Raw genomic sequence first — 17,065 nt, 5'->3', positions numbered from 1 at the left:
TGCGCCACCGTTGAAAAGACTTATCTAGCGAAATGTCGAATTCAGTTTTATCTACGAAATATTGTACTCCAAGACTAATCGTTTGCTAAGCAGATAAGTGCGATTTTCAGTTTCTCCTTCAATTACTATAGTGGTTTCATGTGCGGTGTTTATCAGATATGGCAAATGAAGAAGCAAACCTCGAACGACTAAACCGAATATTAGGCTTCATAAGGTCACCAGAGAAATGGGAGTATTTCTCGCTAGAACTCGACCATCCCCAATCAGGAAAAACACGGATTTTTGCGGAGTTTTATACCGGTAAACTGATAAACAAAGATACTGGAGAAGTGACACACATTATCATAAAAATTGTGCCAGTGTTTCCGATAATAGGAAGTTACGAACAGGTTTACGCTAATGAAATATGTTTCTACTCGAAGATCTTTCCTGCCCTAAACCAGTTCCAGAAATCAAAGAGAGTAAAAAACTTGTTTAACTGTGTTCCTAATTTTCTTGGAGGACACTCAGAAGACAATAGGGAATTTATAGTGATGGAAGATGTAACGGCAGCAGGTTATGAATCACTGCAAAGTGTAAGACTCATAGATAGTGAATACATTAAAGCCGTGTTTCGAGCATATGCCAGATTTCACGCACTCTCTTTTGCCTACAAACATGAACATCCTGAAGAATTTCGTCGTTTAACTGCAGGATTGGTGGATTTAATGGAATATTTACATACCCAAGGTTTGGGTGACGGTACCGAAAATAGTTACCAGGCTGCCATTGACACTTTTAATGAAGAACTGGAATCGGATATAGTGAGAAAATTAAAAAGTGTGAAAAATGTTCGTGATTTGTTTCCGAAAGCACGAAACTATGATGGAAATTACACCTGTGTTACTCATGGCAATAGTTTGAATTTGTTTTACAAATACAAGGTGAGTAAAATGCAATCTTTTGCAATTATTGGAATATTATTTTTCTAATATTGGCATATAAAGTGACACTTTTCAAAACTGATTAGTGACAAAACGTTTTACTTTTCGTAACCAGTTACGAAAAGTATCACTTTATGTAACTAGTTATGAAAAGTTCATTTCATCACTCCCTGTTTTGATGCATTTCCGTAGAAACATATGGGCGACATCCATCATAACATGTCGTTGTCACAGTTTATACAAGGTGCTATGAAAGTGAATATTTGTGTTAAATCACTTTAAAAGATGGTTTTCACAGCTTTTTGGTCAAAATTAGAAAAAATTATGTATGCAACACGTTTCGAAAATGTCTTATTGTGTAACTCATTCAAATTGTAGGACCTCGCTGCGCTCGCCCTACAAACATTCATTCGTTACACATAATCGATCTTTTCGTAACTGGTTACATAAATAGCTATTTTATCACTTGTTTATCTGCTATTTGTTATGCAAAATTATTACGGTTGTAAAAATTGCAAAGTTGATTCACATAATAATAATAGTAACATTTTTGACGTAATCTTAAGGTACAGGACTAACAAGCTGCAAATAATGACGCTATAAAGTTATTAATTTTTATTTCATTATTTAACGATCATGAAATGATAGCTATTACTCATGGAGATGAAGTTTAATACCGATAGTTTTTTTGTAATTTCTGGTCAAATTCTATTTTTTACCTTACTTCGTCACTAAATTCGGCAAGAATTAATATTACAATTACACAATTGTTGTAATTACATATAATTAGTAAAATGAAACATAATTAAATTTGAATATATAATATTATTCATTCATTCATCAAGATTTTGGTAAATTTGTGCTGTTTTGATGATAAGACAGTGAATCGTTTTATCCACAGTGTTGAGCACATAAATAAATTAAACAAAACAATACCGGATGTCCAAAAAGTCTGGAATATTGCAAATATCTCGAAAACCACTAATTTTATTTTGCTGAAATATTTCATATTGTTATAGTAAATAAAAGCGCATGACGTGAAAATAAAACGAGGTTTGTAAGGATACAGGGTCAGTCACAAAGTATACCAAATTTCTTAATTCAAACCTAACACCCTCTATCTTACTTCAGATTTTAAGAGTACTCATCAAAGCCACTAATTCAACGATTGCAAAATTACTACTTTTATTAATAAAAATTTTTCTGAGTTTAAATTACACTGTATACGGACAACTTTAGATAAAAGACGAAATTGATCATGTAAAGGACTTCTACAAGTTCCAGGTACTAAAATAATTTTTTTGATTGATATGAAACCGTAATAATAATTGTATTTATTTAATAAGTTTTCTTTTGTAAATTTATAAGGTATGAGCTTTTGTTTATTGGTAACAAACCAAAACACCTTATTATGGCTCGTTAGAGTGGCTATAGCGCTTGATAATCAACGAACAAAACCTTCGTTCCAGTGCATCAACTGGATCACAAAGAAATTTACACAACTATCTTGTGTAAGTTTTTTTATAAAAATTATTGTGTAAGGTTATGTGTAAAAAAAATAAAAACTATTCTAATTTTTTCCATTAGTTGCAATTTCAGCGTCAAGAACCAGAGGAAATCAAAGTGAAACTCTTAGATTTCCAACTGGCCTACGTCACCACGCCAATTCACGATTTGGCCCATTTCTTTTACTCAGGAGCCTCCAAACATGACATGGACAGACTAGACCATTACCTCGACATATATTACGACAGCTTTTCAGAGTTTGTAAGAGAATTGGGAGCAGATCCAACAGAACTATATCCTTATCAGGTCCTGAAAGATGAATGGAAAAGATACTCGGTTTCTGCAGTAATATTAGGTTAGGTATAATTTTTAAATTTGTCATATGACTACAAAGTGTTTATTTGTTTGTAGGTATAAACATGTGGGTTATAAAGCTGATGGACCAAGGTGAATTAAAAGAATTTATGACGAATTCAACGCTCTCGAAAGAAATGATACATCGATATTGGCAGGATACAACGTCACAAATTCTGCAAGAGAGCACATTTAGGCAAAGAGCAAGAGAAATATGTCTACATGCTGTGGAATACGGTATATTTTAGCAACGTGATATAGACAATTTTTAAATTTAAATTGAAAAGTTAATTTTTCTTGTTCCTGTTAAGTATTAAAAGTACTTACAATTATGCTGTGAATTTCAAACATATAATAAAAGTTTTATGTTATTTTTTAGCTTTAATAGTACTTTGCATGGTTTAAACGTGGTTTCTGTTAAATTAGACAAAAGTTGTAAAGTTTGTTAATAAGTTAAGTCAATAGATTATGTGCAAGGTTGAGCAGTCTTTGTGCACTTCTCCGATGGATTAGAGGTTTCATTTCTACTCAAACTATAAAACTTTTTTAATTTGGATGCGTACAGTCTGGCTTTTAATGTACGATCTTATATTTTCGGGTTCAAATTCCAAAAACCTACGAGCAGTAAATCTCTATCAAAGCAGCCAGATGACCAGTCCAACAGTCTTAATCGAACTTCGGTAGCTTCACAAGATTCTACAATACATTGTACAGACATGGGCCAAACTGCAATATTAGCAAGTCAAACTACATTTCAGTTTGTTCGAGAGCAAACTGAAATGGATTCTGCAGTAAAGATACAATGTTCTACGAATTGTACGTTTAATTTAACAACAACAAATTAAACGTACAATTCATTTAAATGGTTGCTTTCAAATGTCAATCAATCATTTAAATGGTTGCTTTCAATTGTGGTAATTTAACAAACAAAACTGTTCCATTCTGTTTTTTGTTGTTTGTCCACTACTTTTTATGTTGTGACTTCAAACCTCTATCAAAAAACTTACAGTGGAGCTGCGTAGAAATAAAAAAAAAAAAAAATATGTTCATCAACCTGAAACTCTTTGATGATGCTAACCGTAACACTACACCTGTCATAAAAATTGGATTGTAACTTTTTGGCATCCACTTTTTTGGGTCCCCTAAGCCTAAGTAGGCATATTAACTAACAGACACAAAAAAACTATAAATATACACTCATATTTGTCTAGCTTACTGACTTGAGATGGCTCTTTCTTTCTACCATTGGATTCCTATACATAATTTTGAAAATTCCATACTCTTATGTATTAAAGTACTTTAAATAAAAGTTTCTTATCTATTTTTAGATTACTATTATAATTATTTCCGAAAATATTCCAGCATGTTTATTTGTAAGTGTTTTAGATATACTTCGTATTGGAGGCCACCTGCAATCTATGTACTTCTCCTAATGGCTGAATGTTTATTTATGATTAAAATTTATAACAAGGTAATTCAAATTAATTTACAGAGTTAATTGAATATTACTATGAAGCAAAGCAGAAGTCCATTTTCTCAAAGTGGAGTTGTGGAGCAAATTTAAAGTAACACAAAGTCTTCTCTTCAAAAACTTTTAGGAGGTAACAAACGTAAAGGTAGGAAGGTAAAATTAATCTGGAGAAAAAGAAAACTTAATGGATAACAATGTAAACTTAATTAACTAAAATACAAGTTTTTTTTCCAGTATATCAAAAAATATGAATTTGCTGTCTCCCCCATGTAAAAAACCAGCCGGCGCGGCGCTTCTTCTACCATTCTATAAGCTCCTGAAGATGGGTATTTCTGTAACTGAAACTAGTTGAGCTCCCCTTTAATAAAAGTTTTGTAGAGTAGGCTTTGAGTTACTTTCCCTTTAAATTTGAATATTACTATGTTTTTGGTAAAATATTCTTTATCAATTAAGTAAAGCAAATACTGAGTAATTTAAGATAAGCCAACAATTTAGCAGAAATGTAGTATAAGTTACATCTCTAGCTTATTGACATAATATTTTTTAAAACTAAAATATGAAAGTTATAATTAAAAAAAAAAGAAATAATATTTTTTATTGTAGTAGTATTTTTTATGTGGATAAATCGCCTAACAAAATGCCGAAATACATTTCAATATAATAAACATTTACATGTTAAAACACAGAACAGAAAAGTTAATTTGTCATTAATTATAATTCAGATCAGAAAATACAGTGTGTTCAAAGAAGTATAATAAAAATACTATTACTGTACCATAAACCCAGTTTTTCAAATAGGATATTAAATAAAACACAAATGCTCATTACAGAATTACCCATGCAAGTTTAAAAGACAAACTACATTTTAATAGCTTTTAGTAAGATTAAATTTAAAATTTAGGTTGAATAACTGGTTTTAAATCAATTAAAACAGGAAGGTTTAACAACTTTTCTTCACATTATTACTTAAAATACCTCTCGAGCTTCATAACGTCTCAGTGTTCTCTCACCTTAAAAGCTTTTACTAAAATTGTATCCCACGACTTGACGAACAATAATTAGCAATACTTTTATTATACCGTCATATGAGTAACTTTATTACTGTCAATTTTCTTAAAAGTTTATTGATCGATATCCAATTGTTTTGCAACGCGGCTCCATATAATTCGCCTATAAACGTTCTCCACTATATGGGAGGCCTTAACGACCTGTACGCAACAAAAACCATTTTCAGTTAAGGTTTTTGCGGAATGTTGTTAATGGCTTTCGTTACATGAAACAACGTTTACTGCGACAATATCTGATGGTGTTTTAATTAGATAAAGGATTTAAATTATTAAATGTTCTGGCTTATCGGCGGCGGCAAATTTTCAATTTTGCAAGTGCGCGTGCTTCCGTTTTGCAAATATCTTCACCATCGAGAGCTTCCATGATAATTAACGACTCATTCATTACAAGCCATTGTTAGAGTTTAGCTCAATTATCACGTCAAAGCTAACTCCGGTAGTATAAGTGTTTTAATTAAAATTTTAATTAGCAGATTTACAACTCATTATTTAGCAAAACTACTAGCACCCAGGTGTAATTAGAATTGAAAATGTTATTCTAATAGCTGCAAGCTGGTTGAGCAGTTTTGTTTTAATTAGAAACTCATCAACTGCATAGATTATTGCTGCATAACGTTTATGTGAATCTTTAGATTTGAAACATGTATGTAGTGTGTCCCCTAAGTTGGTTTTGCATGTATTGAGATATCGGTAATCAAATGAAGAACAGAATTCGTGCCATGGGAAAAGGAATTTAAAAAATTTAGTGTGAAATATTATTTCGAGAATATACTATATTTTGCTGTTTTTCGGAAAATTGAGAGAACGTCGTTTACTTTTGTGTAGAACGTGATTCGAAATGTTGGAAAACTGTCAAAATCTGTCAATTTGATCCGAAATGTTGGACCAATTCTACAAATTTGGTTAGTAATAATGCCAAATCAACTAATTCAACAAACTTTTGGTTCGAAATGTTGCTAAACTGAAAAATCCTACCAAATTTGCTTTGAAATGTGAGGGTAATGTTGCCAAACTGAGAACTTCTATCAGTTTGGTTCAAAATGTTGCTTCACGGTTGGTAATAATTATGTCCTCAATACTAATAAGTGAAAAATAGAAAACAGCCAAAACAGTTACAGAAATTGTAACTTTATTTATTATTTTAATAAATCTCAACCTAACATCAACCGTTCAACAGAGTATCGTAAACCGCAAAACTTTTATTTAAAAAGTTACAACAATATAACATTTGCACTAACCTACGCAAATCTATGAATAAGCTTTCCTTACACCTCGAGTAAATGTTAAACCAACATGAACGTTGAACTTTGTGGTAGGTTAGTTTGAACCAAAGAAAGCCGATGCCAAATACCATCAATAAGTGATTGATTAAGACTGATATCGACAGATCGATCGGTTCGTTAAGCCAACAATGCACTAAGGTGTTGTAAGCTCTGCAACCACTAATGGTGTCCTTTTGAATGGTTATTATTTTTAATTTTAAACACGGGTTGCCAGGGGCGTCGTACACAAAAAAAACTGTTTTTTAATTAAAACAAAAACTACGCGATGACCTGAAAAAATCACTAAAAATGTGTTAAGTACTATACACGAGTCTTCTGTCTGTTTAAACATAAGTTGATGAGCACATTCTGGTAATGACAAAAAGTGTCTACTTTGAGGATACACCACTGTATTGGCTGATCCTATTCTTCAACAGGATCATACAATTTCCCGAACAGACCATTGCATTAGTATTGATTCTTAGTGACCCAACGTGGGTCAAAAATACCCGTAAATCAACCGTTTGTTTCTTATATGTTGATGCCGACAAACCATTTGCTTCATTAATCATTTGACGCGAAAGCGACGGCGTGAAGAAATATCAACTTAATTTTATTATTTTTATTTGATAACTCTTTTTGTTCTTTTAAGAAATAAGTACCAATTATATTGACAAAAGCTTTATGTGCAGTTTTTTCGTCCACACAGTGGTTTTATAAAAGATCATCACACTTTTAATCATACATTTCATTAAAGTATAGTGTGCTGTTTAAATTAATATAATAGCAGAATTTTACTAAATTAAGAGAATCTGCTGCCAAAAGTTATATTTGTCAAATGTCAGGTACTGATCAATATTTATTTCTATAACGTTTGTGTAAGATTTATAGTGCAAACTGCCATTATTTTTAAGCAAATTTGCACGTAAAAAAAATACGGAAGGTCAAACTATTAATCACTTTTCGCATTACACAACCTGGGTGATATTCATCGTGGTTCCACAGAAACATACTTATACAATCCTGCATGTGAAAGTTGCTTTTTATTAAACTACTATTAGCAAATTCTATAATAGTATAATTTCTATTCTTGTATAAGTAGTTTATTCGTCCTATTTATATACAGTGACTTCAAAACAAATGAGCGTAAAGAAACAAACAAAATGAATGTACTTCTAAGAAAGCAATAAACTACAAGTACTGTGGCAATAATATGCCATAAAGTTATGGCCCTTAGAGTATCTCAAAGACTAGTATAACTCTTTAGCTTAGACATCCACTTTACAAGAGACAGAGTAATAAACCACACTAAACGACTAGGCGTTATTCAATATATTAAAACAAGAAAAGAGCCGCCTGGTAAAACAACTTAAGGTAAAAGTAGGTTTACAATGAAACGCAATCAACTGGTTCGTGGTAAAAAATTCCCATAATTTGTGGCACGAGTTTATGCCATTTTTCAGTCAAAGAGATAATATACAACCAACTGTATGATTCTCTATTGATGCTTAAGCTTTCAGAAATATTTTTAATAAATCCATATCTGGTCTAAAAGTACTTATCTTATTAGATCCCTTTCTTTAATAATAGGACAACAACAACCTCAAAATCATCTATTCCACTACCCTTTGCAAACACAACAAACTGAGTTCTGCATCGTTTGACTGGCCCTTAAAACCAAATGAAGCGTATACTGAACTTCGTATTGTGACAATACAATTTCAAAATGGTTAAGTCCATTTATGCAAAAAAGATGAAGGTTTAATGCCATCGGCTTAAGGTATCGTGATTGTGCTTGCACCATAATAAGAAGACACAGGTACACGGGGCTGTTGGAATATGTATTTCAAAAGAGATAATATGTTACTGCTCCTATTGTTAGAGATAAAGTGAAAACCCATTATTAGTAGTGCAAACTAAAAATTTGTTACTTGCATGTTATTTTTTAAACTTATGTAACTGTACTTTAAGCAGGTTTTACATCTACACCAAAATTTACACGCTCATTGACGCCTGCTGAAAAAACAAGATTATGGAGAGAACGCGAAAAATTATTACAACGGTATGAATAATGCGACATACCGAAGAAGGTTGGGGCTACCTGACCCAATTTTGGGCTTAAACCCGTCCGAAAACCCACTACCCAGAAAAACCGCTCTCAAGAGAACCCCAACGCCTCCACTTCTCCAAAAATCCGCGGCCTGAAGAAGACCCTTAACTCCATTATTAACCCATAAAATTATCCTAGTTACAAACTTATAACTAAACTTAAATATATTTCCTGAATTACAAAACTCTTTATTAACCACAACATCAACCTAATTACAAACAAACTAAAACTTGGATGTATCTATTACAACTAAATTATCGATCCTCCTAACTTAAATACAATACTCCTTTTCTTCATACCCCCAAATTCCTTTCAGAGCTTGGCCCCCTGTTCCTCCCTTATTACCCCCCCCCCCCCCCAGTAATTAATTATTTTTAACTTCTCTAAACTCATTTTTCCTCCCCTCCTAAGCTGGGCGAAGCACCACCTGATTCCCCGTTCCCTCACAATTTCCCTGTCCCCAGTCTCCTCTATCTTTCCACACTCATATTCACCTCTTTCCACTCTCAACCTATGTTTACTCAAGTACCCTCTTAGGTTGCTGTGACCCGTGAGGAGTTGCGCCCCCCTAAAGGGTCCTATCCCGTCCAACCTCCTTACACACCTCGTACACTCTTCTACCTTTCTTAGGCTGCTCCCACTCCGTCATAATCCACTTCTCCTGGTTTTCCTTCGTTCCCACTTGCTTCGCCCTCCCAACCAAACGGTCCGCCTCTTTAATCCCCTCATTACTCCTCTTCACCCAACTTATGCCTATATCTCATCCACTCATATTTAAGCCCAGCCACTCTCCCTCTCACTCTCTCAACCAATCTATGCAGACTACTATCCTGCAACATCCCCTAGGCTGTCCGTCAGGATCCCATACGCCCCCTTACCTTTCTTTCCCGCTACCTTTACTCCCTCCTCCATTGCCCTCCAGTTCCTCCGCGAAGCTTTTCCTTTCGATGTCGTCCCATTTTATCCACCTCTCCCCGGTCGCACTCACCACCGCTATGGCCGTGAGATTCTCCGCCACACTAGCATCCACCCAAAATCTATTGACTTCACTCTCCCTTCCATCCATTCTTTCCCAAACTCTCCACGCTGGATACAGCTTCTCCCTCTCCTTTACCCCGTTCGTTCTCTTCTCCCTCTCCTTTTCTTCCCTGCCTTTCTTTCTACATTTTCTTTCCGCAGCGGCGAGGGTGGCGCCACGCATTCCATCATCATTCTAACCTTCTCTTTATCTATCTTACCTTTATTTCGGCACAAACCCGTAAGTTTGCTTTAAGAGTCCATCTTTCTCTAATTCGCTTTCCCTTTTCAACAGTATCGTCTTGTTAAATAGCTATTCTTTGTTTAAACGTTTAATAAGCCAGTTTTAAAAAATAGCATGTTAAGTTGACTTTGGTGGTTTTAAATTTTGCAATTTTTACTTAAGAATGTATGGTATGGTATTTCATGTTCCTTGTTCGAAATGTTTAGAAATATGTGTAGGTACTTATAGTCTATCCGGCGAACATACGGAGTAATAAAATTCGATGGGCGGCAACTTTGGTCAGCCCGCATTACACTGTAAAACAGGTACGTAAAAGTGAATCGAACCATGAGACCCGAAAAGTCCTTATATTAGAGAGAGAAGAAGATATTATATTGTAAAACGGACCGGATATAGACCAATACTAATGGACGGGGCGGGTCAACCACTCCTAATTTTCGCTTTTATTACTCCGTAGGTTCGCCGGATAGACTATAGTAATCAATATTTAATACTTGTTCCCCATTGCTTGTATTTTTATCATTTTTGTGAATCTTATAGCAATTGGCTAAATAAATAGGTTATTATTATTTCAATATTGAACGGAAAAAGCAAACATATTCTGTAGCAAATATGTTTAAATGGGTTTAGTAGTATTCATATAGAATGTTTCAACTTCCTCAATTGAACATTTCAAGATTGCTAAAATGATATACATCCATATTATTTATAAATTTTTTTGACCTTCACTAATGATATTCATCTAAACCAGAAACTGGCAGACTTTGAATGGCCATTGACGGCCTATGGTCAATGAGCAGCGTCACTCTTGTCATTTGAAATTAAGCTTTTTTAGGTTTCGGGATCCCAAAAATTTGTGAATGAAAAACGTTTTCGAAGCAAACGAAAAACAGCCAAAAACCAGACCAGGTGGTCTTAAGCGCCTCCGCCCGCACAAAGGGATGACTTGCTTGATTAGATTAGCCACGCCACGCTTTTCGGTCCTCTTTCGGCTCAGTCTCCGCCGTTGTTCCTTTCACACTCGGCCGATTGTCGTTAGTCATCCTGAACAACGAGAAATCAATATTGAATGGCACGATTGTGTACGGCTACTAAAATCAATGATAATAGTGTTAATTAATTTCACCGCTTACCTCAAGCAATTTTGTTAACATAGAGTATCGTTGTTAATTAATGCAAAATGTTAGAAGGAACCACCCATTTTCAATATGCAGTTTTTTCTTACGTACTAAAATAAAACCATTCATGAAAAGCATTACTAGAGAGATGTAAAATGCTAATGGAAATAATCGAGACCTATAAATATTTAGTCATCTTAAACACCCTGTATCTCCATAATACTTTGGCAGAATTTAATAAGCAAACACAGGTTTGAAAGACCGTTTCTTATAGAACCAGGTGCACAGATTGATAATCAATGACACTAATTTTTCAATGATATACAGGGTAAGAAAAAAATGCAGAGCACATTTATTGCATTTCAACCCAGTTTATGGGTGAGAAATTTTCCACAGGGTGTTATTTTTTATGATTCACTCTGTATCGTGGAAATACCAGAACTTATTTTGACGATTAAATCATTATCAGAAATAGATCATAACATAGACAGTTTTATGTTCTGTTTTATGCTTACTGTTCACAAAGGCTGGATGATACGTTTAATTGATAAATTCTACTAAATTTTTTAAATTTCTAGCCAACAGTTTTCTTTAACACAGAAGACGTTTATCCCGACCGTGGAATTGATTCCATGAAGTCCTATGCATTTCCTTTGCAAACGAAAAACACGTTGAAACTCTAGACACCAAGTAACATTTCATGTTGATATACCCTCATCTAACGTCCTATATCAAAACCCTATCTAACGTAATATGTAAAAATGTTTACAGAATTAGTAATCTTTGTGTCATTAATTTTAGTGAAAAACGCAAATTTGTGAATTTTTTATTGTAGGTGATATTCTGTTGCCTTATTCATCTTTTTCCGTCTTTTGTTTGTTTCTTCACTGGTAATTTGCTTTTAGTGTAGTTTAGTATAGTTGTTTGGTTTCTTATGAGTGGATATACCTATAAATCTGTTGGATGTTATTATTATAACTATAATTAACAGTTTTGCCAACTTTATTTATTTTTTTGTTTTAGTTTAGACGTTAGCTACTTACTTAAGTAGTAAAAATTCGAGACCTGTGAAATTGAAAATAATGGATCTCCTGATCTCCTGCATCTCCAAAACTGATCCTGAAAATCTCAAACCTTTAATGATATTTCTTTTATTGGTTGATCCTTAAGGAGATCGGTAAAGACTTTACGTTTTTCGATCGCAATGCTTGGCCTACGTGTAGAAAAATATATAAAAAACAGTGTTCGTTCTTTGTTTCTGTCGATAAAACTACGGCAGTGTTAACGCAGACATTACTCTTTAAGCGACGAGGGTCCTAGAGTGATATGGAACAAAGATGCAAGATTTCCGCTCCTTAATTCGAACAATTTTTTAGTCCCATCTTTTAACCCAAATTACGACTTTAATTTTTAACTTATATGCGTAATTTTTTTTTATTAAATAGCTAAAGGTTTGGGGAATGTGCGAAAGTTATTTTTGTCACCAAAAAAGTTTTGCAGGTAGGAAAAATAGTGACTTGAAAATTATGGTAATTTTAGCATTTTGTTAAAATGCTTCTAGATATTTTGATTGACGTACTATTAAAATTATATTGACTTTCGCACATTCTAGCAAGTGTCTTCTATCATATGCTGTTTAAAAAACAGCAATACCTAGCCTAGTTTTTTTTTAATTTGGGTTAAAAGATTGTCATAAAATGCATTGAATCTCCCATAAGAGGTTTTGCTTTACCGATGCCCTTAACTGAAATTCTGTAGCACACCAGGAAGAATAGTACTTCTCATAGAGGAACTCAACCCCATCACTTTTTATCATAAAACTGCGTTTGGCATCTTCTTATTAATCCTCCTATTTTTCTCAGGGACCCTGGCTATCACTCTTGTTCTGTGTCATCTTTTTTTTGAAAAATTACCGACAAAACCACTTTGGTATAATGTTTGTATTGCAAAGACGGTGTGGTAATTTTGAAGCTGCTTATAATGTCCTTAACAAAAATGGTTTCCCAACATCAAAAGTGATGTAATATATTAATTTCATTTAGTGTTTCATACAGAGTGAATTCCAGAGTTGGAGAAGTTTATTCTAAGATATTTCTGTGTTATAGAAATGTTAAGAAACTCATCCTTTTTGAAATACAGGATGTTAAAATTTTAATTTATTTACTATATTCTTTAACTCTAGCTATAGATGTAAAATATTTCAAAAGTAGGGTTAGTTTGGATTTAATTCTATTGAGTATTTTGTCTTTAAATTAATAAAGTTTTCTCAGACAGAAATTATAAGAAAAATATATTTAACAGTGTTCATTTAGTATAATAAAGGCAAAATATTGAAAACAATTATTGGTAATAACTAGTAAACGAGTTGATTAAAAATGTTTGAAGCTGTTCATTTAGTTTCCTATTTTACTGTGCTTCCAAACATCAAATTCTACAGGGTGTTTTAGGTTAAATACGCAGACCAAAACCGGGTATTCTACGTCTAAAATAACTATATTTCAGAGTGTTGAAGATTTCATTTTCTTTTAGTTTTAGCCCCCCAAATTTTTTTTCTAGTGCGCCAATGATGATTTTTAACTCAAAATTCAAAATCAAAAAAATTAGATTTAGAAACTTTTATTTCTTCCGTATCTGTAACCGTTTTTAAAGCAATTTGTATTTTTATTTTCAGAAAAGACGTTTCTATTTTATAATGCACATTGTTAGAATGGGGTGTTTCTTCTGATAAATTTGTAGATTTTTCAGAAACTGATAGATAAGGAAAAAAAGTTGAAACACCCTGTATAATAATTAGGAAAACCAATAATTATTAACCTTATAAAAAGTTGCATAGAAACTCCTACTAGGTTTCGCATGATGCAACACCCGGTATAATAAAGGCAAAATCTTCCAACCAAAACATCGAAAAGCCAAATAATGAGTCAGGGGATATAACAATTAATGTGCAAAAAAGTGCTTTTTAAAAAAAGACCAAATTGAATTATTGTGGAACTTTATTCATAAAACTTAAACCAAAAACAAGAGAAAATATTATACCAATAAAGTGTTGATAAGCACCATAGCCTCCAAATTAATGAATGCCCAGTGACTTTTATTTTTATTTCCTCTTTTTTCTGTAATAATTGCAGGTTATTAAAACAACAAAATATTTATGTGGTCGGTTGAAGTAATACGTTTGGGTCTTCCGACTACAAAATTCAGACAGTTTCTTGAAATCCTCGAATTTAGCAGCTGCAATGTAAACTCCATACTCCAACACTAACAGTTCCCGAGATATCCGACTTTTTTATTGAAAATCACGATTTTTTCTCATGCGTCTGAAGAAAAAGTGAATACTTTTGTCTGAATAAAATTATTTTCATAAAATGGAAGTAAAATGGACTTACATCATTATCCCTCCTGGCTCTTCAAATGGCATCCACGTTGCTATCTTAACTAATTTCAACTCCAAAATTAATAAAGTAAAAGAAATCTGAAGGCACAACAAATCTGACAATAAGTAAGTTTATGTGAAAATAGCAAAAAAACTGAAAAAAGAAAACAAGTTCTGTTAAAATCTCTATTTCTTAGAAAATAACATGACAGAAATCAAAGCCAGTTAAGGTTAGGATTTTTATGTTCAAAAAAATCACGATTTATATTACAAAATTTAATGCTTCAGTGGCTAAACATGAACAGACGAGATTTTGACGTAATCGCAAATTATTATAAACTGATAGTAAAAAATCCATTGCACAAATGTTATTAACACTCTGGTCACCCAAAATCAGCGTACCATGAACTGGGGTAAAACCGATATTGCCAAACAATACACTTATTAAATTTGGTTTTCAATTATTTCCTTGCAGTACCTTCTCGTAGAAATCTTCAATATTCTGAATTAAATTCATATAGAATTCATTTTTTCACACTTTCAACAATAAGTTCAACAGCAGAATTGTATTTAACATTACAATACTATTTTCAATGTGAATGTGGATAAAGATTATATCAATTTCAAGTTGTTTAAATGACTTGAATGTAATTATTGTTAAGTAATAAATATTGGGTTTCTGTCATTTGAAGATTGCTACAGTTTGCAACTTATGGTTTGGAAGAACTGGAAAAAGTATAAAGTGCGTCATTGATCCAGCTGCAAACAATCAGGGAGGCAGAATTCAACACTGATAAATTAACAAACATTGCTTTATTTTGCATAGAGGTGTTGGAAGAATGGAAATAGACATTAAAATAAATGTAGTTGTATCCTTCAAGACACTACCTTGTAACCCTTTTGTCCTTAAGGCAACACAGAGTAACAGGGTTTCAGAAATACTTGTGGGTGGTAGGAGGGATAAAAAGGGCTCGACCCGCCTATAGCGTGTGAAAGTGGCTTTTAACTATTAGGGGTAGTTTTATAAAATGTTTTTCGTATAAGTTTTCGCAGAATTATAGGCAAAATTATCTGCAGAAGTTTGGAAACAAACTAGATTTACACATATGTATACCTACTACTGTTACATAGGTACAACGGCAAAAAATTAATAGATAGGATTTATTTTTATGCAGATCATTTTGAAGAACCATCATAATTCAGTTATAATTTATGGCGTTTATTTATAGAAAATACGTATTTACCTTCAAACCTCTTCAATTAAATACACAATAGATGTACCGGTTTTCCGACATATTTTAAATAAGGTTCAGTCGATTGAAAATTGAGCAACTAAAATCTGGAATATCTATGATACAAACATGAAGTACTCTAAATAATATTGACTTTATCGCAAGTTAACTAAAAAATGGGATTTAAAACAAAGAGATTTGAGTTTTTAAATGTGTAGAATATGTTACTTTTGAAAAGATTTATAGCAAAACTTAGGTGCAAATCAATTAATTTGGAAAGATTATTGTTCTATTCGGTGGATGAATGCCCATACTGTTGTTACTTGCTTTATTCTGATAACTCCTTAGGAATATATTACAAACCATACACGTGATGTCTATTCATTGGGACTCAGATATAACAATAATGTGTTAGAATTTTGAGTTCCCATTAAACGTAATCCATCACTGTAATGTTGTCTACGATATGTGAATCTTCTTGCGGAAATCACAATTGTGTCGCTACTGGCCGTTTGCGATATCCATGTTTGCTTTTGTCCCTCTTGTTTTGAACCTCTTTTCATACAGATGGAGTTGCATGCCTGATGGAGCCAAAAAGCAGAAACACGTGCTGCCGGGTTATCATCGTTGTTCCTTTCTGCTTTACCTTTTCTGCGGAATTACCCAATTAGCACTTTCCTTAGATGTTAAATTTTTGGGGTTTAAAGTAGATTCTTCACTCAATAAGAAATATTTAAAAAATGCATGATAATTGCAAAGATGGAAAATTGTTACTGTCTCCATTATATTCGTGAGCAGTTTAGTACTACAAAATATTTGATTAACTTGGCTAGGATTGCAAATAATTGTTCCAAAATTATTCGACTAAATTATTCCTAGAATCCAAGAAAGAAATTAAATTCAAATTTATATACAACTAATTAACTTAATCATAAAAACCGCTACTATAATCATTTCGTTTTACAAAAGTTTTTTGGAATCCCAATCGCTGATGCTGTTAATAAATACAAGTTTACGAAAAAAATATCACAACCTTAAAACTCTGAGAATGTAATTACTAAACTACAATTTATGCACGGACTACAAAAAGTAAAACAAAAACCCTAACCGATAATATAAAAATAGAAAGGAAATCATCCATAAAAGCCATCGTTAATTTCCCATCAAACAAAAATTCACATCGACTTGGTTTCTCTGGCAGACTAAACGACTCCGAGGGTGGTCTCCATACCCACGTAACCCAGAAAGCTACGGTACATTTTCAAATCGCATTGGGCCCCACCCAACCCATGCCCCTTCACCATTGGTCGGAACGTGGGTAAACTAGTTGGCGTGTTTACGCCCATTTACCGCACCTTGAGTTGGTACGGTCATCAACTACTTAGTCT

General features: G+C 33.1%; 1 protein-coding gene across 1 annotated transcript; it reads left to right on the top strand.

Moving 5' to 3' along the window:
* Nucleotides 1-3,263, top strand: LOC145724981 (uncharacterized). The gene is made up of 3 exons (XM_081973502.1): nt 1-923; nt 2,511-2,784; nt 2,841-3,263. Exons 1-3 carry the CDS (start codon nt 159-161, stop codon nt 3,029-3,031), a joined length of 1,230 nt encoding a protein of 409 aa, XP_081829628.1. The 5' UTR covers nt 1-158; the 3' UTR covers nt 3,032-3,263.
* Nucleotides 3,264-17,065: the final 13,802 nt, after the last annotated feature.

The sequence above is a fragment of the Ips typographus genome, linkage group LG1 (assembly GCF_016097725.1).
Source record: "Ips typographus isolate SLU linkage group LG1, UJ_Ityp_2.0, whole genome shotgun sequence".
Taxonomy (NCBI): Eukaryota; Metazoa; Arthropoda; class Insecta; order Coleoptera; family Curculionidae; genus Ips; species Ips typographus.
This window is presented reverse-complemented; position numbering and strand designations above follow the sequence as displayed.